The sequence below is a fragment of the Suillus plorans genome (assembly GCF_016647745.1).
Source record: "Suillus plorans strain S12 chromosome Unknown HD556scaffold_5, whole genome shotgun sequence".
Taxonomy (NCBI): Eukaryota; Fungi; Basidiomycota; class Agaricomycetes; order Boletales; family Suillaceae; genus Suillus; species Suillus plorans.
Genome location: NW_024537389.1, coordinates 209,844 through 229,876, shown reverse-complemented (window position 1 = coordinate 229,876; position 20,033 = coordinate 209,844). Strand labels below are relative to the sequence as shown.

Sequence of the window (20,033 nt, the reverse complement as noted above, 5' to 3'; positions counted from 1 at the left end):
CAACGTTGACGGGAGGAAGAGTCATAGACAGTCATCTAGCTCACAACACCATGAACCCTTCTACTCTGCGTCTACATTGATGAATCTAGTGGTGGCAGAAGAAGAAAAGCAAGCACAGCACCTTAGATCGACCCTTCGGTCGACGGGGGACAGGCTTGATCAGGAAATGCGCAGGGCAAAGCAGGCTGAATCTCAAGCAGAATTCGCAGAACTCCGAGCGCGGGAGCTGGCTGTGCGCGTCAGTGCCGCTGAAACGGGCAAGCGTTATGCAGAACTCGATGCTGAGAGGGCCGGCGAAGAGATGCGGCGACATCAAATGCGCATCGAAAGCCTCGAAAAACAGGTTACAAAACTTCAGGCTGACATCCGCGTCTTAGAGAGGCAAAGAAATGAAGCCGATGAAAGCGCATCACGAGCGCGGGATACTGCAAGAAAGTTTCAAACTGAACTTAGCAGGCAGCAAGCAAAGGAGAAAGTAATAGAAGAAAGTCCGATATATGGTCGGAAGAAGTGGTTCGTAACCGGGCATAACGAGGGTTGGGATGCTGGGTATGCGGAGGGCTATGACGACGGCAGGGAGGATGGGTTCGAAGAAGGTAGACAATATGGCATCCGCGAAGGCCGAGAGTCGGGATTCAAGCAGGGTCGCATAATGGGTCGGAAAGAGGGATTCGAAAATGGCCTAGAATAAGGTCTGCACGAAGAACGTCAGCTTGCGCTTTTTGACAATTTTTTTACTGCAGAAGTCGATGAAAATGGTTATACAGTGAGTTCTGACCCGTCACATCAATACTTTGCCATTAAGCAAGTATTTCTGTAAGGCACAAAAAAGGCGCAAATATGAAACGAATGCATGCAGCCGCAGTCCTCCGAATATCACCAGCCTAACTCGGTCCAGTATGGCTGAAACGCCCACTGTACCATGACACTGGATATGACCCGATGAAGATCTAACAAAATATACCCGTTGCGTATCACATCTTACGCTGGACTTTTTTATGACAAAGATATAACGCACCTTCAGTTATCGTTTACGCGTGACTGCCAGTGATGGTCATATTTTGTCCAGACACGAGCGCCGCGCAGGAAATCTTGGCTATTAGAATACTTTGAATCCGCTCAAGGGTTACTGTGATTCATTCAGTAGATTCTAAGCGTTTTGATGAATTTAATGACAATAGTGCATCACATAGCTTTTACTTGTAGTTTGTTTGCTTGCCGGTGGTCTGGAACAAGCATTTGTGCGTGGGAATAGACTACGATCTGCAGTGATTATACTCATTATTATGCATATATTATCAATCAACGGTTCAGATCAATCATGCTTTGATCGTTGCAATCAGATACATCAACTTGAACTCTTACAGACACTAGACAGTGCCCCCTGCACCAGTGCACTTATATACAGGACCAGTTTCATTCAATTTTCTTCCTCATCATGAGCTTCGCGCAACCCCTTCCATCGCCTGGTCTGGCAAGTGGTCGTCGCAGGCCGAAGAACCTCCCGAGTTTACCTCTGTCTGCGTTCAGCCCACCGAGCACAGGGACTTCTGACATGTTCCCTTTGCCTCCAACTCCAAGTGCGCTCTTTCCAGGCGAAGTCATTGACGCTCATCTGCGGTCTGATGCACTCGAAAGGGCTGGTCTTGATCTGGCTGGCACTGAGGTCGCGGGTGCCGTTTTATTGTTAAACGACCCTTCGATACCAGAAGGGTAAGCTTTTGACTTTGACGAAATTCTGCATTTCCTTATCTTGGTTACGAAAGACTGTTGCAATCTTCTCTCACGCAAAATGTTCGCATACTTTCCGTGGCAACTCCCTTCGAGCTTAGCGCCATCCCATCGGATTATCCAGATCACTCAGAGTCATCTGGAATTCCCCAGTCTTTATACACCTCATACGCGGCTTCGCACGAGGCTCCAGAAGCTAGATCTCAGGCCATCGAGACTTTGAGATGGGCATTCTCAAACAGCCGTCTCGTTGATATTGACGTTCAAAGTGACATCATGTCGAATGTCGCAAAGTATGAAGTGTTCGAGGACCTTCTCATGAAAGCCACGGCCGAACTTGCCGGAGACAGGAAGGTTTCCATAGTTCTTTGTGAGCATTATTTTTACCCTTAGGGTGAGTGTTTGGAACTGACCCAATTCCAGCCAATATATTACCGCCACCCCATGACTTAAGCCTGCCGATCGTCAAGCTCCTTGCTGATCCAAGTTATCGCAATTACCAGGCACACACTGCATCCTTGTCATTGTTTCCGAATCTCTATGTAAAGTTTACGCCTCCCATGTGGAATCAAACCATACCAGGTCCCGCAGATCCAACTTCAGAAATGGATCAACATCGTGAATGGAAACGAAAAATCAAGATGTTCAGTAAGTTTTTGCGCATATATTTCATATATTGGTACAATGTGACGAACATCCGGCAGTTGGTCCGGTGCTGGAAGCGTATGGCTACGAACGTATTATTTTTGGAACCTCGCCTTCCTTTGCTGCACCCTCGCTCCTGAACCCCGCAGACTGGTATGCGCTTGTACGCGAGTCATTTGCAGAGCTTGCGGTGGACCAGGACGCAATCGACGCAATCTTTAGTTTAAATGCAAGGAGGATCTACGGAAGTCCATAATTCCCTTGAAGCTGCCAGCTCTGTACAAAAATTCCCCATTTTCTTGACCAGTTTTCGTAATCGAACGATATTGATATCGTGTATGCTTTGGTGCACTGGAATTTATGATATGAATCATGTAAAGTACATACATTGACCAACAAACAACGTGTCTACCTCGGACATTGACAGAGCTAATAACACGGGGATAAGCAGTCTTCACGTAAGTTGGTGCGTGAGGTATCATATCTAAGTAATGAATCAGGGGTGATTCCATGTTTGGGACAAGTGACTGGTACCGAGTTTCCTTTCTTGTTGCTTCAACCTGTTCTGCGATTTCGTTTTGTAGGTCCATTCTATTTGGCGTGATCCACAGTTTCGCTCACTTCCTGCTAAGAAGGGCATACACTAGATCGCACTTGTATGAACCATTTCACAACTAAATTTACTTATCGTCATCTGGGACCCACAGTAACCCACAGCAGCTAAACGGCGAGGTGGTTACCTCGTCTCACCAGTTGGCAGTCTCTCTACCTGGAACAATTTCCTTTCACAAGTAAAAGTACTCGTACAGCGAATGGGCAGCGAAAACGATGCACAAATAGGATACGGTAGACGCAGTGCGTCATTATCGTGAGTGCTCGAGTCTCTTCTGGCCAATATCAATTGCACACTTACCAATCACACGAGGCTATTAGGAGCAGCAGAGAGTCCTCCCCCGCTGCTGTAAGTAAATAATTCTCTTCCTCACACGTGTCTTTTCTTTTCTTCCACTCGTCATGGCCATGCAGTTGTCTCACATATACCATACAACCTTACAGAAACGACAGAAACGGTCTTTCACACCAAATTCTGACGATGGGACCCTCGTAGTCCCTGCACAAGTCGAAAGTAATGCGGATACATCTTCCAGAGATGGTACCCCAGCGCCATTGATTCGCCAGGCAGTTGGATTCTCATGGCAGCCGTCTGTGCTCCCCATTGCAACTGTCAACACCTACCAAGCTGTCCTCCCCTCAAATCCAAATGCAATACAATTTCTCCCAGGACAGGCGCTACCTAAGAAAAAGAAAAGGAGAGCCAAACCGGAGTACTCCGCTCAGACGAGCCGGTTTAGACTCTCTCAGGTACCCGAGCCCACACCAGCACACACACCAGAACCCTTAACACAGCCCACACTATATACTGGCGGAGGTCCGTATTCCTCGATGTATCGTATCAGCAATGCTGCATCGCCTAGCGCTAGTATCACCATGTCTACCCCTTCAGTTGCCGATGGCGCGTCACCTGGGGAAGCTCATTCCTCGGCCGCGTCTTCCACAATAGTGTCCGGTCCACGCAGTCCGTATCATGCGGTACCGGGGGCATACAATAACATAGGTTCAAGTCGTAGTCGCGCCCCGGGCCAAATTGGCGGACCTGTCACTCCTGCCAAGAGTAAACAGAATAAGAAATCAACTGGGCAACGCACCGCTCAGGGCCTTGGTTCTTTAGCTCAGTCATCAGCCTCTAGCCGCCAACTTCAACCGCCTCCTTCCAATATGCATTACCCACGCCCAGGAGCACATTACCGTCGCGATTATGAAGCAAACCTAGATTCACGCTCATCCTCCACAAGTGCAGTATCTCCTCAAGAAACTGCGCGACCGGCTTTTTGTAAGCTGGTAGCCTTCGCCTTGCTCCCCGATCTAACGTTTCCGCAGCTGTACAAGAACGATCGGTAGCACCTCCACCCTCTGGAGGACCAGCGCGACCTCTTCGGATGTTAACGCTCCTCATCGAGGATGTCAGAAGTGGAGTCCCAGATCCCCAGCTTGCAGAGATCAAAGTGGTTCTTCGGCCAGGGGAAGACCCAGACGGTGGTTTCTGGGCAAATGCAAAAGAGGTCTGTGAAACTTTGCAAGCTGGACCGTCACGGATAGATGGTATGTTACCCTTGACTAGTAATTCGTGGTTGTAATTTTGTTTCTCAGGTCCTGCGAGGGTGTACACCCTTCGTGGAAAATATCGCCAGTTCTTCATGCGTGTGGATGCTGATAACGTCCTCGAAGCCGAATCGTGCAATCTTGGTGTGAGCAAAGAGCGCACACTTGAAGTCGTCGTCGAAGCTGTACGTACAGTTTGACGCACTGATCTGCCAAATAGATGCGCTGATTTCATTTCTTAGCCTGTCCCAAAAGGTCGATTACCTCCACCTCCCCGGCTTCCCCTTGAACTGCCACAGATGTCTAGCTCTGACTCCGATAATGCCGTGTCACCCCCTCGACAGCAAATGTCGAGACAGCCAATGTATTCAGGCGTCACACGTGATACGCGCATCGATTTGTTGTCACAAAGTGATTACTGCCCCAAAAAGAGAAAACGACCCTCCCAAAGCCATTCATTACCTCAAAATAAAGCACCACGAAGTTCGGTCCAGAAGACTCCTTCTCCTAGTCGCACGCCGCATCGAGCGAGACAATCGAGGCATGGAGACCAAGAAAGCTCCTCATCTGATGGAGACGGTATACGAGAAATATCGCCCCCCATTCCTGGGCGCCATGCTGAGACAGTGGATGAGAGGGATGATGCGATTGCCAATTTCATTCGATCGGACATAGAGGGCGACAAGGAATGGCCTCGATGCATGTCGATCATCTCTCATGGAGGCCCAAAGCGCGTTTCTGACGTCCTGTGGTCCTTGAATTACGTCGAAAACAGAGTTAAGGAACACGAAGATAGGAAAACGCCATCACACTGGGATGGCGCACCGAACTCCAGGGTTGAGAGAGTGAGTCTCCAGTCCGTGATCTAGTGCGGTCTTAATTCATTCTGCTACGTAGCGACATGTTTGGCGTGTTTTGAACCTCAGTCTCGAATGGGGAGAGGAGTGTCGAACTGTTCTCACTCTTGTCGGCCATTACGGCAAGTATGGGCGCAGGTATCAGGATCCGCATGTCATGAACGAGATTGACAGTACGGCCGCTCCTACAGAGAAGACTTGGAAACGGTTTGTTAAACTACTGCACTCGGTTGATGCGCAGTATTTGTCCAGTCGATCAATGGAAAATATGTGAACTTAGGCTGTTCACCTCTTATATTTGCACTACATCATCACTTCATGATAATTCCCGCTCGTACTCTCAATGCGCGCCCGTACAAATACATCAAAATAATAATACATATATGTTTTCTTACTATGGCAGAGCAATATTATTGACATGGCCACGACGAAAGTTCAAACGTTCAAAAACTTCAAATGGTAGGTAGATCAACGAATTAAAATCTCTGTAGCTATAGATATGCTGTCCTTCCCGACTCAGCGAGGCCGAGCGAGCATCGAGGATGTTTTCGTGTACTACCTCCTGAATATGGACTCTGGATCATCATAACTTTCAATCCAAGGATGTGTGAGCAAGCAAAGAACTCATCATCGAGACGGATCATTAGATACAAAAATGCGCAAGTCAGGGAAACAAATAATATAGATATAAAACAAGCTTAGCGAACTGTCTATCCGACGAGGTCATTCGGTTCTCCGAAGTGAGTCAAGACACGTCTCGCTGGGGAAGACGGCGTTTCCTGACGATGACGGGGAGCGTTTTGATGACATCAGTGGTGAGTGTCATGAAGTGGTCTTTCCTGATAGCATCGCGGTGGCGTGAGTGTCATGATACGTCTCGATGGTATCGTAGCGTCATGGGTGTCCTGAGTGTTTTGAAAATTGTGGGCTATGGTGAGCGTCGTTCGTGTGCTGTCTTGAAGGGATCTTGCTTGATGGTTAGTATCGTGATACGTGCCATGAGATGGTCGTGATAGCGTCGTATTATTCTCGTCGGGTCATCTTGGAAGGGACGGACTACTATGGATGGAGTTGGCCAAGTTCGTCTGAAGCGAGGCGTGCGTGACTCGGAGACCGGCGGAGCCAGGAAGAGAGATGTTGATAATAGTATATGTAAGTGCTGTTCGGAATTTATCGACGAGGATAAGTGGTACCAGATTCTGCGGGAAAGGGGACTAATGATGTCGATAGTTGTTGTGCTTGGGGTCGTACGTCAACCCGGTGGTCGTTGGTAGGCATGAAATAGTTGTCCTGTAGTAATAATTAAAATGTCAGGCGATGGTCAATTTAGGTATGATGTTCCTACTTCGTGGAAAGTCTGTTCGCCACCAGACGACTTGATATCTTTTGTATCTGAATCGTCGTCGGCGAATATGTCCAAGTCGTCGCCATCGCAGGCTACGAGGGTAGTGTGGGATGCAATTGAAAGACGGTTACAATCGACGGGAGTTGATGTTGTCGGATGTGATTAATAGGTGCTTACAATTGGCGAAAATTGACAGATTGAGGCCCGAGGGTAGTGATACGATATATCTCACGGTACGGTTGATTTCAGTACAGGTGACGATGAATAAAAACCCGAGCGCGACGCGTCAATCACGTGTTTAAAAGTCAGCCTACATCATGATAGCTCTAACTGTTCTACAGAATCCTGTTCGACCAACCTGAGAGCAGCCGTGTTTTTGAGTGTGCTTGCGGCGTGCGATGCTCACGATTGTCACAGCCATACTCGATTATTCGTAACTTTGACTCACTTAGCATCTGAAATTTGTCTTTTTTTTGCTCTGGTCATGGCCGTCTGTCGAACCCGGGCCAGGCGACCCTCTTCTCCGATGCAATGCACATGTGAGTGTTTGGATGTATCAATGTATGCAGTAATGTCAAAAAAAAAAACCATGGCGAGTGATATAAAAATACTCAAAACACTAGTTCCTGTGTTTGATCTTTTACTCATCCGGCACCTCGATATCCCCGGAGTTGATACCATCGATGACATCGTGTGGGGTCTGACCATCTACTGTGCAGCCAATACTCTGGGCCGTGCCGAGAATCTCCTTCGCACCGCCAGCCAAGTCCTTTGCTAGCGACTTGGACCTCATCGTTCGGGCAATTTCAAAGATCTCGTCAAGAGTGACATTGCCCGAGTGCTTAATGTTCTTCTCCTTCTTCCGGTCACGGGGAGGCTCTAGAATAAGCAATATTAGACAGGGATGGAATAGAAACAAAAATGCGCACCTTTTAGTGCCCGGATGACGAGGGAAGAAGCGGAAGGAACAACGGAGACTGCTGCTTGCCGATTCTGGATGGTAAGCTGGACAGTCACACGTAGACCCTTCCATGCAGAGGTAGCTTTAGCGATATCTTCTCCAACCTTTTTGGGTGACTGTTTTATGCCTCAGCTTCCTGAATTATTTGCTACCAAACTCCAGACACACACCAGACCGAGAGGACCGATTTTCGGGGCAAGTGCTGAAGATGCACCAACTTCACCCCCTGTTGCCCGTAGGTAGATGATCTTGATTTCGTTGGGGTCCTAATATGATGGTCAGAAACTGCACGACAAACACAAAATAGGAGAGCAGACGGACGAGCTTGGGGGCCATGACGAAGGTGAGGAAGCTGATAGCTGTTCCTTGGGGTAACCAAAGATTAAAGTTCAGGACTCGAAGCAACTGTACAGTACCTCTGCTTAGTCATCTACATTCCCACGTTCCTCTATTGCTCGGAAGTGGTACCCTGTTGTCATTCCATTCTGATCTTACTCGGTTCCCTCGAACAACCCTGAGCACACCAAGTCTGGACACCTAGGCACGGCATTCACAATGAAAAGACCCCCAGACCACACTGCACTTCCTCGCTTCAGTTTAAATTGCAGCCATCTGGGACCGCGTCTCCGCTTGGTTTTCGGACCCACAGCACGCGTGAAACACCCAAGGTTAGCATCGTGACTGTATCGTATCTTATTCGGCAGGAGCCTTCAAATTTAAAGCTTTGATACGACTCGGACGTCCCATGCCAATCAAGAGAGTACAAATAAGCTCCTCTGCCCTGAATGCGACGGTTGGCTTTCTGAATCACGCCGTTACCCACCCCAGCACCATATTCAGTACACGGTGTGAAGATGTTATTACTCTATATCCTCGCCGTAACCGTCTTGTTATTACTATTGTATCGCTGGTCCCGGACTCCTGGTTAGGGAAGTCAGCTGGGCTTCCCCTTCCGCCAGGACTATGATAACTGCCACTCCTTGGGAACATTGACAGAGTGCGTCCATGGCGTACATATCATTAGTGATGTCTTTGAGGGCTATTTCATTCCAAAAGGTTAATCGGCCGATTCGCTATGTTTTCATCCCTACTAATGTGTCATGTAGGCTCTCTTGCCAGACACTATTACGACCAATCCGATATGGGGTCTTGGAAGGTGAGGGTGATTCAGGAATGATCTTCTCACAATCTATTTAGGTGCCCAGGGCGTTTCGTTGCCGAAGCTGCGACGTGGATTGCGATGGTGCATATCCTTGCAGCAACGAAGGCAAAGGAAGAAAGGGGAAAGGCAATCTACTTGGGCGATCAATCTTGGATGAGATTTCAGATCTAATGTGACCTGACTATCCTATGCCAGTTGTTGGACTCAAAAAGAGCCACACATTTGTTTTCTCAGTTCCCCGTAAACCTGTTTGGTCTTACTTTGACGAGTCTGGGCCTTGCAAACTCAAATTCGATGGACATAAAACATGCCGGGAATAAACGAGTCGGGGGCTGGCGCTGGCGCCGTTATGATAGTAGTAATTTTCCCATTGCAGCACAGTCCCTTTCAAGTTTCTGCATGAAGTAAGTGCATGTGAACCAGCCTGAGATGCCACCAGGGACTACAGTGCTGATGCTACTATCTTCAACGCACAGCGAGAACGTTGACAGCTTGATAAGCGTAGCTGAATAATGACCACCGATTGATGGTGAAACAAAAAGACCAAGGTGACGGATTTGCAGAATCGCACTACCCTAGACCTTAATATCATTTGAGTTACCCGTGTAACCCATCATAGCACCCTGCTCGGCTAGTCTACGCTCCCTGAAGACCTGTGTGACAACAGATCAGTAAACGGTCGCAGATAGTGTATGGGGGGACTTACCCTGCGATAACGAACACGCTCAAAAGTAACCAAGGCTACGATAATGATGGTGATACCCGTGATACTCCCAAACACCCCAAGTCCCACCGGTAACACCTGCAATGACCTCCCAGGCATGGAGAACGCAGCTTGAACGGTAGGGGTTGCAGACATAGAAGCGCTCTAGAAACGAATTCCGTAAATCTTGATGAGACGGCTGGCAGGAGACAGTTGACTCACGGTTGAAGTAGACGCAACACTGCCCGAAGTGACTGAATTGAAAACCATGCTAGATACGACATTCGCGCCCGTCGACATGGTGCAATTCTGGACCTCCTGGATTTGATTGCCAACGGGGGTGAATGTGAGGACGCAGACCTCATTCATAGGACCATTTGCACTGTGAGGATTAGCCTCACGACCGCTGGAAGAAGACTAGCTTTGGCTCACGTTTGGATGGACATCGTTGTGGTGACTGCAGGGGGTATTGCAAGGCCAGAGGAAGTTGCTACTTGGCGACGAACGATAGCGCCGTTTTCACCAGATGGAAGTGCATTGGCAAAGCCTAGCGAAAACAACGCGAGGTAGGAACAGAATGCAAGCTTGGAGAACATTATTGCTAAAGAAGTTGATGATTTAAACGAGTGAAGAGGCCTGCTCTTAGTTCCTCAGCGAATCCAGCAAGAAGATGGAGTTGAAGGTGAAATGAATAGTACGAGATGATGCCACCAGGGCGTTGAAGGCAAAGATAATGGAGGGTGTCCTTGCAATGGCCACCTTCTATCAGTCAGACTAAATAGGAAACTCTCCGGTCCCGGATCATAAGTTGCAGCGCCCGTTCTCATTGACAACAGGCAATATCATGATATCTATATCCACACAGGTATTTACACTCAACGTTGCATTCCACCCTCCACAGCCTTGTACGCTTTTCCCTCGCGATATCTTTTCTTCTCCAGATGCAGGTTCATCAAAACGCCAATCACCTGTGAGATGAATTGGGTGGCCCATTGCTCGAAAGCAAGTGAAACAAAAATATTGGTGAGCGCAAATACCCCTAGCCATGCTCTGCCAGAGATCGGGAGGGGCATCAACTCAAGAATCAACCTAAGGGGCTTCGGAGGTTGTAACAGCACCAACAAATTCAGGAGCGATAAACCAGTGACTGATGCCATCAGCCAACCTACATAATAGCATCAAATTAGAACTGCACAGTGATTGTTACGGCGAAGTACAGACCGTTTGTCCACATCGACTTGCGATAAGGAGGGCCAATGCTAAACACGGCCGCAACAAGAATATACTGGAAACAAGATACCAAAAACAATGTCGAGTTCTCAAAGTTGGTGGCCTTGAGATGAGCACCATTGCCATAAGGATCTGCATCTGGTGTGTGGTACCTTGTTGCGGACAAGCTCAGGTCAGTCGCCTTTGGCAGTGCTATGAAACACCTTTCTTACCAATCCTGACGCCTGACCCAGAAGAATGTCCAGATTTGAACACCGCTAGTGATTATTATCTGCCCAAACAGACTGGCGAGGACCTTCTTTGATACTAGGCTAGCGGTAGGGCGTTTGGGATATATTCGCGGATACGGGAGAGTCCGTCCCACTAAATTCAATTAGGACTGCTTCAAATAAAATCCACCGAACTCACTGGAAACGGCAATGGGAATGATAATGAAGAGATCAATGTACAGGAACTAAAGAAACGTGTTCAGCGGGGGTAAAAATGGTTTGTCGGGAAAGTACCTGGAAATCTCCTAGGGAGGATGCGAAAGAGTATAGCAGAGTAACCGTCGTGAACTGGATCATAGAGTACAACGCCCTTGCAAGATGTCAGTAGGTTCGCAGAAGCGGAGAGACAACCCTATTACATGTATTTGAAACACGAAAAGCTGGTGACCAACGCGGCCCTTCCTTCCTTGATGACCTCGATGACACAACTGATATCGGGTGTCCTGCTGGTGAAGGGGGCTGCAACAGACGCCTCCGCTTCAGACAGTGAAATACCAACGTCTGCGGCCTTGAGTGCTGCACAATCATTCGCGCCGTCTCCACACATTAGCACGGTATAACCCAGGGTCTGCAGCCTTTCGACAACCTCGTTCTTTTCATCGGGCGACATTCGAGCAAAGATCTGGGTTTTGACAAGCATCTGAGGGCAAACATCAGCCTACATAATGTGATGCTCGGCCAAATGGCCTCACCCGCTGCACAGTTTCAAGAGGACCGTGGTTGATCATCCATCTGAATACATCACCTGTCACGACCAATGCACAATCCTGATACTCGACTTCATGTTCTGCTACGGTAAGGTGTGGAGGTGGAGGTAAAGGTTTGAGGCTGTAGTCGTCCAGTTTCCAAGAGGGATCATCCATGGAGGACCACTCCAGTTTCGACATGGGTGTATTAGCATTTCCTGAGGTTGAAAAGGTCTCGCAATGAGTACAAAACTGACATCATTGATTACTCACCGCGGACGAATGCAGGAGCGAAGACATGTGCAGCTTGGCTTACCAAACTGCACTCTCGTGCGACGCTGACAGCAGTCAGCGGGTTGTCTCCAGTAATCATCCTGCATGCCAGATGAGCTGCCCGGAGGGTTTGGATGGCAGGAGTTGTCCCCGGCTTCAACTTATTCTCAAAGATGATCAGTCCGAGGAAACGAAGATTCGATTCCGCTTGCTCCCTATAGAGACCTTGAGTAACCATGAAACCAATGAAAATTTGCATCTAACCTTTTCATCTTTTGAGCCTTCAGCCATGATAAACTTTCAATACTTTTGCCCGCCATTGCAATGACACGATACCCACGCCTTGTATAGTAGGACAGCAGGTCGTCATAATCCTGTGGAACTGCAGAATAATCAGTGAACAGAATCTCGGGAAGGATTAGAAGCTAACAAGAGTCTTTCTCGCAGATTTCCAACATCACCTCTGGAGCCCCTTTAACGTAGATCTCCATACCGGTGCTCTTGAGCCGTTTAACCACGACACTCATCCGCCGTAGACTTGAGACGAACTCAAAGGTGCGGATCACGCCAAGTTCAAGGAAATGAGCATGCTGAGATGTAACAGTCAGAAATGCTGTGCACTGCTTCATGTCAGGGCGCACCTTCGCCCCTGTCTTGAGAGCATCTTCCAGGCGGAATTGGGCACTCCCAGGCGGTCGTACAACAGTCTGGACAAGCGCAGCTGGTCGCTCGCTGCCACTTCTTCCTTTGATAATGCCGGTCCCCGCGATCAGTCCCTCTTCAAGAGTCCACTTAGTAAACTCGAACATCTTGACGTCCAGTGGATCGCCAATGATTTCACCGTCTACTATCTTCAAGGAATGGCACGTCGCGAGTGCGTGAAGGAAGCTCGTGCGGTCGTGGATGGAGGGTAGATCGTGGACGTTGTCTATAAGCTCACCAAAACGGTGTACATTGCGGTCGAGGGAGCGCACGCCGAGAATGTCTAATCCATCTTCTGTGAGTGTGCCTGTCTTGTCAAAGCAGCATACGTTGACTTTTCCTCCAACGTTGACACGAGTGGGCGAAATGCAGAAGATTCCAAGTTTGCGGAGACGTCCGATGGCAAAATTTGTGCCAATCGAGAGGGTCGCCGGAAGAGCGGGTGGAACCACAATCGTTATCAAGTCGAGAGCACGAACTAGGATGACAGGCCATTTAATCTGCATCCAAGTGAATAGGATTTGCATGAGTACACCACAAAACGTACCCCAAGTCGGATAAACTGCACAGCGCTGGCACAAAAACCAAGGGTGGCAATACATGCCAGAACACCAATGAAACGAATTGAATCACGGTAAAACTTGAATCCAATTGGTTTTGGGAACAACATGGACCTGACTAGTGCACCCTTGGTCGTGTTGAACCCTGCTATTCATGAATGCATCATCTCTGCAGAATACAGAAGACCCACCTGTTCTGACAACCAACCCAAGGGCAGGTTGTCCTGTGGTCCCATCACTTGCCAGAGCACCACGGATGCGAACCACTCTGGTCCCTGCATGAATAAAGCTCTTGGCAAGCTCACCCTGGGCGTCCTTGAGGTCTCTCCAACGAGCGATATCATCGTCCTTGGCTGGATTCTTTGAAACAGGTACACTCTCGCCAGTCAGCATGCTTTCGTTCACAATCGCGTCGCCAGAAAGAAGAAGTATGTCTGCAGGGAACAGAGATACACGTAGTTCAGATAGATTTACTATATCTCCTGGCACGAGCGCAGTGGAGTCACGCTCAACCCCTGCATGATCATGAGCTGAAGTAAAGGACGACGAGAACACTGCATACAGCCACCGTCTGTATAAACCATAACGTCACAGGAGAAGCGGGACATCTCCCGCATGCGCTTGATGGTCTGAGAGAGAGTGAGGATCTTTGGTGACATGCTCAGGGGTCTATTTTCTCACCTTCTTGGTATCAATCAGGGTTGTCACAACACTCAACGCAGAAATTAGTGCAATACAAAACGCATAGTAATAGTAATCGTCCAATGACCAAAGGATGATGCTGGCCACTTGAAACACGTAAAATGGGTGGATGATCTACCAAAAGGTTGAGTGAAACCATGGTTCATGAACATTGGACTTACCTCATCAACCAGGAGCGATATCGTCGATTTGCCTTCGATGTCGACAATGTTCGGTCCAAATAAGATCAACCGTTGATGCCTAACAAACTGCGAAAGCCCGTTCTGGATGGACTGCAGACCCGTCCACGTTGGATCACGCCAGTCCCTGCTTGATGCTCAGTAAAAACGAAGGTGCAACGTAATCAACCCACCTTATCATGCCGAATAATCCAGTCTGAATGTCAAGTGCAAAACGTGAATATCTATAGTCGACGATATGAAGGTCGTCGAGAATCTCTTGTCTCTCGGCAGTATCACCGCGTGATAGCGGCTGTGATCGTCCATCCGCTTCTGCAGGAGAGACAGGGAAGACCGTTGAGCGAGCATATGGATATGCTAGACGCTTGACAGGGAACAGTGTGATGTCTCTGTGTGCAGACTGATGGCAGATGACTTAAAGGTGGTACTACGAGTTTAGGGCGTTGCGCACCTCGACGACAACATAACCATGCCTAATATCTCTGAAAGCCTTCTCTTCGACAACGCATCGTAGCCATACGCGAGGGAACCAATGACCCAAGAGACCCACGAGACCCAAGGTTGCAGCACAACACACTCGCCAGAGCCACTGCCGCCAAATGATGACTTCATAGCCCACAAACCGAAAGGTGTTGTCCTCTTCTGGTACATATATGGTTTGTCTGCTTGGTGGTCCAGGGGGTGGAGGATTTAACGGCTCTCGAGGTATGTCTATGTCTATGCGCACCTCGTCGCCGAAAATTGCATCAGCGGCAAAGAGAGGGAGATGTGAACCTGCACTTGGAGATGGAGGGTATGAGCCATAGTCTATTTCGCTGTGGAAAGGGTTTAAGGGATGCGAGCCGTCGGACTCTGTCTCATTATCTTCCTCTCCGGACGAGTATCCCCATCGCTCGTTCACTTCGTCTGCAAGAGCGAATTCTGACCCTGCGTCTGAGGACCTTCGTCGTGATTTCCGAGTCGAAGATGCAGATGAACGTCGTGAAAACTCGGGAGCCCTGCTCTCCCCTGCACCAGTACGGCTGAACAAGTTGGCAATGTTTTCGAATACAGAGGACCGGTTGAGAGTGGGTGATATAGATCTCCTGCGTCTACGCCCTCTGTGGTTTGTGTCTTCATCATCTCCTCCCGCTTCTTCTTCGCTACCAGACCTCGTCTCCTCCGTCGCCTGCGAGACTTCACCATCTGTGCTCATTCTCCGACTAGTACGTCCAACTGACTCCTCACTCTTCATCCGGCCCCTGGACCACTCCCTGCTTCGTCGTCTATCTGCCAATCCATGCTCTGCATAGGACATCCTCGATATGCTAGTAGGTATAGTTTCTTGTCCTGGCCCGTCAAACATGGCGCCTTGTCCACTGTCTCCGCTATATGAGGAATGGCGCCGTGCATTGGCAACAGCAGCCTTAATGTCGATGGCTGACGCGCCCTCCGTATAGTCGTATGGCTCACTGGGACCGGCTAAGGCCACCATCACAAAAAGTACCAGAACTTCTCGAGACAAGTTTGCTCTGACCTCGTTCGGTTTGCATTCTGGGAAGCGGCGTCAGTCCGGCAAGTGCCGCAACTCCTGACACGACAGCGTGAATATTGCTGGACAAAACTAGACGAAGAGTACGTATGCAGGCGATGTATACAAGTCCAGCAGACAAACTATTTAGGCTGAGTTAGCCTAGGTAATGCCATATCAACCAGAAACAGAAAAACGTGAACACTCCTCCGCCAAAGAAGACATACATATCCTGCGTGCTACAAAACTTCAGTACCTCGATCTAGAGTTAAGAATGTTCTACTTACCTTCTTCTTTCGATCCACCCTATAACGTCCCGACTGAGACCCATTGTATTTGCTGCATCCAAGAGTCGTCTCTGCGTCCCCTTAAGAACATTCCGTTGATCCACCAGATTGTCCAGCACTTCCCGTCCTTGCGCAAGGAACTCATCCAACCTTGTCTCCGTATTCTGGATAAACGAGTGCTCGTGTAATGCATGACTTTCACGAAGTGTTGAGCCCGATATTGGTGTTTGCGTCCGGAAAGGTGACTCGGAGTGTTGTGACGGGGACACTCCGCCATTCAAGGCAGTAGCAGTTGGTGTAAACCGTCGTCTTGTGTCAGACGAAGGAGATATCATGTTTGAAGTACCACCTAGAAGTTCGCTTCGCTGTGCCGCAGCTTTCTGCACTTGCATATGAGACTTACATTCTGAATGCAAGATAATTGGACATGCCTCGGTTTTAATTAATTCAAACTGACTCTTCAGTTCTGCATAGTCGGAGCGGAACTTCTGCACACGCCTGCAAAAACAATAGAGATATGTTGATTCAATGAAAGCCTTGAATGCGTGTCACACACATTTGCCCTTTCTCCTGCTTCGCCTTTATTATTTCCCTCTTGGCCATCGAATCATAATCCTCAATGGTTCTGTGCATCGCAGCGAGTGAGGCGGATATCTGTCCTAACAAGGTGGGTCCGTGAGTTCTTGCCTATTACCGAAGCCCTTCCTCTCGAAAGTTAGCAGGGAACTCAACAGACCTAGGAGGGATGCTGAATTATCTCCATTGCGTAGCCGCTCGAGATCGGCAGTGAGCGAGTTTGTTTGCCGGACGCCGTGCGTGTAGAGAGAATTCATAGTGCAGCCAGCTGCTCTTCTAGAGCCCTCGAATAAGTGTAGTTTATGACGAGTTTTGTTAGTGTTTGAACAACGTGTGGGTCACTTGCGATACGTCCGGCCGGGACAGCCGAAATATACCGGAGGTTTCGGCATTCAAACTAGCAACTCCCCGAACATACTACTTATATCAGACACATCAACATTAATATTGCATGTCGAAAATGAAGAAATATACAACAAAAAACGTAGAACGGAAAATTACACGATTGAGAAGAGAATAACCTGAAATCATCTGCGTTTTCCCTCCCTTAAAGATTTTCCTCCGGCCCGTTCTGCCTTCTCTGTGCGTCGCGCCTGCTGCTTGGAGCGTTCCGCCAAACGTGCCGCCTTCGTCTGATATCTGACACTCTTCGTCTTCTCATTTTTCTTTGCCTTGCGCTTTGGCTTCAAAGGATCATTCTGAGCTCTCTCTTTCCCTTTTGGTTTCACGGACGAGGGAAGAGGGACGTCCGATCGATCAGTGGGTGCGGAGCTGGTTATGGATGGGCCATGTAAGAAGGCGGCGGGATCGAAATCTTCGACCACTGTCACAGTAGCAAGTTGTTCTTCGCCTTCATACTCTCCGTTTACCTCTCTGTCCCTGGCATTCCCCGAGGAACCGAGTCCCTCGTCATCTGAATCATCTGTCAAATGTTAATGCTCCACAGCACAACGCACACGGTGATTGATCACCTATGGTGGCACCGTATGCCTTCTCAACCTCCGCTGCGTTCTGTGCAGCTCGCTCTGCTAAGGCGCGTCGATGCTAGTTAAAACGATCAAACTTCTGGAAATGGCAAAATAACCAACTGGACACAGACACACCTCACGTCGCGTGTCTAGTCTTTCCTGCTTTTCCCTGAGCTTCGCCTTCTTTATAGCCTCCTCTTTCTTTGCCACCTTCCGCTTGTGAAATCCAGTGAGAAACTCTCTAACGAGGACCATGTGTGAAACCCTGCATTCGCGGATCTGTAGCATTCGTACCTGCGAGCATCATCATCGAATACAATTTCCTTGATCTGATTTCGTTTATCGCGTTTTTTCGCTGCAACCGCTCTATGCGACTGTGTTAAAATGGCGATATTGGAGTTCATGGAAGATGAGAGGATAGTTGCCGGCGGTCCGGGAAATGAACGGGATATGTTTACATAATCCGGAGGAGGAGGAATACAGTACTTGGCATTTATTGACAAGCTGTTGGCATCGTATTCTTCTTTCGTCTGGAAATGGGATTATAAGATGTAGCTGCTCTCAGGCGCACATTTTTTTCGCTCCTTTCTCCCCCACCCATCTAGAGCACTGGCCTTTCACTTTCCTCATCATCCTTTCTGTCGCTGAGCCTGATCTTAATGCCTGCTCTCGCTTTCGCAGACACTTCACAGCCAGTTGACCCCGGTCAGGGTTCAGGACACGCGACAAATCGTGATACTATCAATTATTATATGCGCTCGCCCGCTCCAAGAGGACAGAGATCACCCAATGACCTCCACGCTCTTTACGATAACAGCAGCACAAACTTCATCCCCCCATACTCCCAGCCTGCATACTTTGAGCGTGTTTATCCGCTCGCCGGCCAGCAGATATCAGCACAAGCTCAGAATACACTCCCACCACCCTCAATGTTCAGTTATTTTGCAGTACCCCCTCAGGGCCATGCTGCGTCGTGGCAAACACATTTATCAATGTCAATGGTCCAGCATAACTCTTATCCACCCCCATCTTTCCCGCCCGCTCAACTCGCTCATAAAGTGTGGATACTGGACTGTAAATCTTGTGGCACATTTCTCACCAATCGCGGTATGAAGGCGAGTTAATTTTAGACCTTAATTTTTTGATTCTTTTGTCATGTGAGAGACAGTTGATAACCCCAAAATCTGTTTTCCAGGCTGTTTTGCTGCTCAGACCCAACGTCTCTCTTTTTTCCACCGATGCACTTCCAATAAATTGTTCCGCATACACGTCAAATCCGGACGCTCTTCGCCCACCGCCCTGCCGTCCATCAACTAATGCATCTCCCCCTCGGACGTGCGAATGCCTGACTCAGACTCTCTGCTGTCATACTTGCGGTACAGCCGTCGGCTATATGATCGTGATTCCAGTAAGATTCCTGGTGTGAGAACTGTGTGAAGCTCTGATTGTGTTGACATGTTTTATCAGTGTTCTCGATGTACGTCGTCAATCACGGCGACTAATCGCGCGACCAATGGCCATCGCTTCGTCTTCCATTCTAGTGAAATACTCGCATCGGAACGATATCATATCCCTGACGAACCAGGGGTTATCCCATTAGAATTCACAGCACCTATTTCCCCTCCTCCTTTGACGTCCGCTTATTCTGCGCTATCTTCTGTTGATGGTCCCGCTGGCTATCGGCGTATTTTACATCCATTCCCTTCCCAGCCTTCCCCTACCTTGTCCCATTCATCTTCTGAATCAATTCCCACACCTATCTCAGAGCACGGGGACCTGGGCTCCACACCACACCCATCCTCACCCGATCCATACTTATTCACAGCGTCAGCTTCTCCTCGGCGTTCCCCACGTCCTCTACCTCGGTCTCCATCCCCTCATACATCGACATCGCGGCCGATGCGGTCTTCGTCACAACCAGGTAATCAGGAGTCTGCGCTCGAGTCAAGTGGAATGCCTGTTGAATCGCCTGTTCGTCGGCTGAAGGCGGGGGATGTGCTCTATTGGCACCACCTGGCAAAGAATGGTGAGATCCCAGGGGTGCAAGAGGATCCGCGCGCTAGGGTGCCGAAGAAGATTAATGGACCTAAATTCTCGGGCCGCTGAGAATATTTAGGTTGTCTGGACGACATCCTTCGTCTTCAGGAACACAAGTTGTCCGAGCACTTTCGATTCACGACTCATCATGACCCTGTTGTTTACATCCATAAAGACAGACTTATAATGGTATCTATTTCCTGATCGATATGTTCATTATTCATTGTGCAATTTCACTGTCTCTCACAGAATACCACGATACCCTCATCTTGTCCCCAATGTATCCGTCACTCGCGGACTCGCGCAAATAGGTCAATCACATTGTTACATACTATCTAAACCTCGTCCACTTGTTCTCTTGATACCTCACTCAGAAGGATTGTTCTGTTGAGATATAGATCAGAAACAAATGAGTGATCGTCAGTCGACTGCGAAAGGCAAGGACACTGAACCGCTTCTGCAGTCACGAGTCCACTTAGCCAAACTTACG

At 48.7% G+C, this 20,033-nt stretch overlaps 8 protein-coding genes across 8 annotated transcripts; 3 read left to right on the top strand and 5 right to left on the bottom strand.

The window, feature by feature from the left end:
* Nucleotides 1-79: 79 nt before the first annotated feature.
* HD556DRAFT_1517255 (uncharacterized protein) lies at nucleotides 80-2,819 on the top strand (the record flags this gene model as incomplete). The annotated part of the gene is made up of 7 exons (XM_041309090.1): nucleotides 80-656; nucleotides 705-766; nucleotides 1,148-1,209; nucleotides 1,444-1,713; nucleotides 1,767-2,101; nucleotides 2,155-2,379; nucleotides 2,436-2,819. The coding sequence occupies 7 exons, from the start codon at nucleotides 80-82 to the stop codon at nucleotides 2,630-2,632; spliced, it is 1,728 nt and encodes a 575-aa protein (XP_041165589.1). The 3' UTR covers nucleotides 2,633-2,819.
* Nucleotides 2,820-2,934: 115 nt separating this feature from the next.
* HD556DRAFT_1331718 (uncharacterized protein) lies at nucleotides 2,935-5,821 on the top strand. Its single transcript, XM_041301777.1, has 8 exons — nucleotides 2,935-2,956; nucleotides 3,009-3,244; nucleotides 3,310-3,337; nucleotides 3,433-4,267; nucleotides 4,315-4,536; nucleotides 4,585-4,721; nucleotides 4,779-5,381; nucleotides 5,434-5,821. The coding sequence occupies exons 2-8, from the start codon at nucleotides 3,189-3,191 to the stop codon at nucleotides 5,665-5,667; spliced, it is 2,115 nt and encodes a 704-aa protein (XP_041165588.1). The 5' UTR covers nucleotides 2,935-2,956; nucleotides 3,009-3,188; the 3' UTR covers nucleotides 5,668-5,821.
* Nucleotides 5,822-7,031: 1,210 nt separating this feature from the next.
* HD556DRAFT_1331715 (ribosomal protein L11) lies at nucleotides 7,032-8,071 on the bottom strand. The gene is made up of 4 exons (XM_041301776.1): nucleotides 8,021-8,071; nucleotides 7,870-7,965; nucleotides 7,668-7,815; nucleotides 7,032-7,617 (listed from the first exon to the last, which is right to left on the bottom strand). The coding sequence occupies exons 1-4, from the start codon at nucleotides 8,033-8,035 to the stop codon at nucleotides 7,379-7,381; spliced, it is 498 nt and encodes a 165-aa protein (XP_041165587.1). The 5' UTR covers nucleotides 8,036-8,071; the 3' UTR covers nucleotides 7,032-7,378.
* A 1,365-nt stretch (nucleotides 8,072-9,436) lies between these two features.
* HD556DRAFT_1227585 (uncharacterized protein) lies at nucleotides 9,437-10,160 on the bottom strand (the record flags this gene model as incomplete). The annotated part of the gene is made up of 4 exons (XM_041297170.1): nucleotides 9,437-9,514; nucleotides 9,568-9,727; nucleotides 9,776-9,946; nucleotides 9,997-10,160. The coding sequence occupies 4 exons, from the start codon at nucleotides 10,158-10,160 to the stop codon at nucleotides 9,437-9,439; spliced, it is 573 nt and encodes a 190-aa protein (XP_041165586.1).
* Nucleotides 10,161-10,339: 179 nt separating this feature from the next.
* Nucleotides 10,340-15,695, bottom strand: HD556DRAFT_1331708 (uncharacterized protein). Its single transcript, XM_041301775.1, has 18 exons — nucleotides 14,617-15,695; nucleotides 14,339-14,565; nucleotides 14,148-14,292; nucleotides 13,966-14,100; nucleotides 13,847-13,913; nucleotides 13,476-13,799; nucleotides 13,272-13,429; nucleotides 12,664-13,224; nucleotides 12,453-12,612; nucleotides 12,287-12,404; nucleotides 12,023-12,237; nucleotides 11,756-11,967; nucleotides 11,423-11,703; nucleotides 11,298-11,373; nucleotides 11,203-11,248; nucleotides 11,007-11,157; nucleotides 10,786-10,946; nucleotides 10,340-10,729 (listed from the first exon to the last, which is right to left on the bottom strand). The coding sequence occupies exons 1-18, from the start codon at nucleotides 15,637-15,639 to the stop codon at nucleotides 10,440-10,442; spliced, it is 4,350 nt and encodes a 1,449-aa protein (XP_041165585.1). The 5' UTR covers nucleotides 15,640-15,695; the 3' UTR covers nucleotides 10,340-10,439.
* On the bottom strand, nucleotides 15,696-16,915 carry HD556DRAFT_1331704 (uncharacterized protein). The gene is made up of 5 exons (XM_041301774.1): nucleotides 16,699-16,915; nucleotides 16,519-16,621; nucleotides 16,394-16,460; nucleotides 15,963-16,342; nucleotides 15,696-15,914 (listed from the first exon to the last, which is right to left on the bottom strand). The coding sequence occupies exons 1-5, from the start codon at nucleotides 16,793-16,795 to the stop codon at nucleotides 15,833-15,835; spliced, it is 729 nt and encodes a 242-aa protein (XP_041165584.1). The 5' UTR covers nucleotides 16,796-16,915; the 3' UTR covers nucleotides 15,696-15,832.
* Nucleotides 16,916-16,959: 44 nt separating this feature from the next.
* HD556DRAFT_1331697 (nucleolar protein 12-domain-containing protein) lies at nucleotides 16,960-17,948 on the bottom strand. The gene is made up of 4 exons (XM_041301773.1): nucleotides 17,801-17,948; nucleotides 17,642-17,747; nucleotides 17,510-17,582; nucleotides 16,960-17,460 (listed from the first exon to the last, which is right to left on the bottom strand). The coding sequence occupies exons 1-4, from the start codon at nucleotides 17,908-17,910 to the stop codon at nucleotides 17,066-17,068; spliced, it is 684 nt and encodes a 227-aa protein (XP_041165583.1). The 5' UTR covers nucleotides 17,911-17,948; the 3' UTR covers nucleotides 16,960-17,065.
* A 487-nt stretch (nucleotides 17,949-18,435) lies between these two features.
* HD556DRAFT_1429494 (uncharacterized protein) lies at nucleotides 18,436-19,612 on the top strand (the record flags this gene model as incomplete). Its single annotated transcript, XM_041304815.1, has 3 exons — nucleotides 18,436-18,621; nucleotides 18,702-18,914; nucleotides 18,974-19,612. 3 exons carry the CDS (start codon nucleotides 18,436-18,438, stop codon nucleotides 19,610-19,612), a joined length of 1,038 nt encoding a protein of 345 aa, XP_041165582.1.
* Between the last annotated feature and the right edge of the window lie 421 nt (nucleotides 19,613-20,033).

Coding starts and splice junctions, on each gene's coding strand:
- HD556DRAFT_1331704 (XM_041301774.1), bottom strand. CDS start 16,795: ATGAATTCTCTCTACACGCACGGCGTCCGGCAAACAAACTCGCTCACT. Junction 16,461..16,518: donor AAGCAGGAGAAAGGGCAAAT/GTGTGTGACACG, acceptor TTGTTTTTGCAG/GCGTGTGCAGAAGTTCCGCT. Junction 16,343..16,393: donor TTGAATTAATTAAAACCGAG/GCATGTCCAATT, acceptor ATGCAAGTGCAG/AAAGCTGCGGCACAGCGAAG.
- HD556DRAFT_1331715 (XM_041301776.1), bottom strand. Junction 7,816..7,869: donor AAATCGGTCCTCTCGGTCTG/GTGTGTGTCTGG, acceptor GGCATAAAACAG/TCACCCAAAAAGGTTGGAGA. Junction 7,618..7,667: donor CGTCATCCGGGCACTAAAAG/GTGCGCATTTTT, acceptor TGCTTATTCTAG/AGCCTCCCCGTGACCGGAAG.
- HD556DRAFT_1331708 (XM_041301775.1), bottom strand. CDS start 15,639: ATGGTGGCCTTAGCCGGTCCCAGTGAGCCATACGACTATACGGAGGGC. Junction 13,225..13,271: donor TGCAGTTTATCCGACTTGGG/GTACGTTTTGTG, acceptor ACTTGGATGCAG/ATTAAATGGCCTGTCATCCT. Junction 11,249..11,297: donor CCTCCCTAGGAGATTTCCAG/GTACTTTCCCGA, acceptor ACGTTTCTTTAG/TTCCTGTACATTGATCTCTT.
- HD556DRAFT_1331697 (XM_041301773.1), bottom strand. CDS start 17,910: ATGAACTCCAATATCGCCATTTTAACACAGTCGCATAGAGCGGTTGCA. Junction 17,748..17,800: donor TTCGATGATGATGCTCGCAG/GTACGAATGCTA, acceptor GGTCCTCGTTAG/AGAGTTTCTCACTGGATTTC. Junction 17,461..17,509: donor GGCATACGGTGCCACCATAG/GTGATCAATCAC, acceptor AACATTTGACAG/ATGATTCAGATGACGAGGGA.
- HD556DRAFT_1331718 (XM_041301777.1), top strand. CDS start 3,189: ATGGGCAGCGAAAACGATGCACAAATAGGATACGGTAGACGCAGTGCG. Junction 3,338..3,432: donor GAGAGTCCTCCCCCGCTGCT/GTAAGTAAATAA, acceptor ACAACCTTACAG/AAACGACAGAAACGGTCTTT. Junction 5,382..5,433: donor CGAACTCCAGGGTTGAGAGA/GTGAGTCTCCAG, acceptor TCTGCTACGTAG/CGACATGTTTGGCGTGTTTT.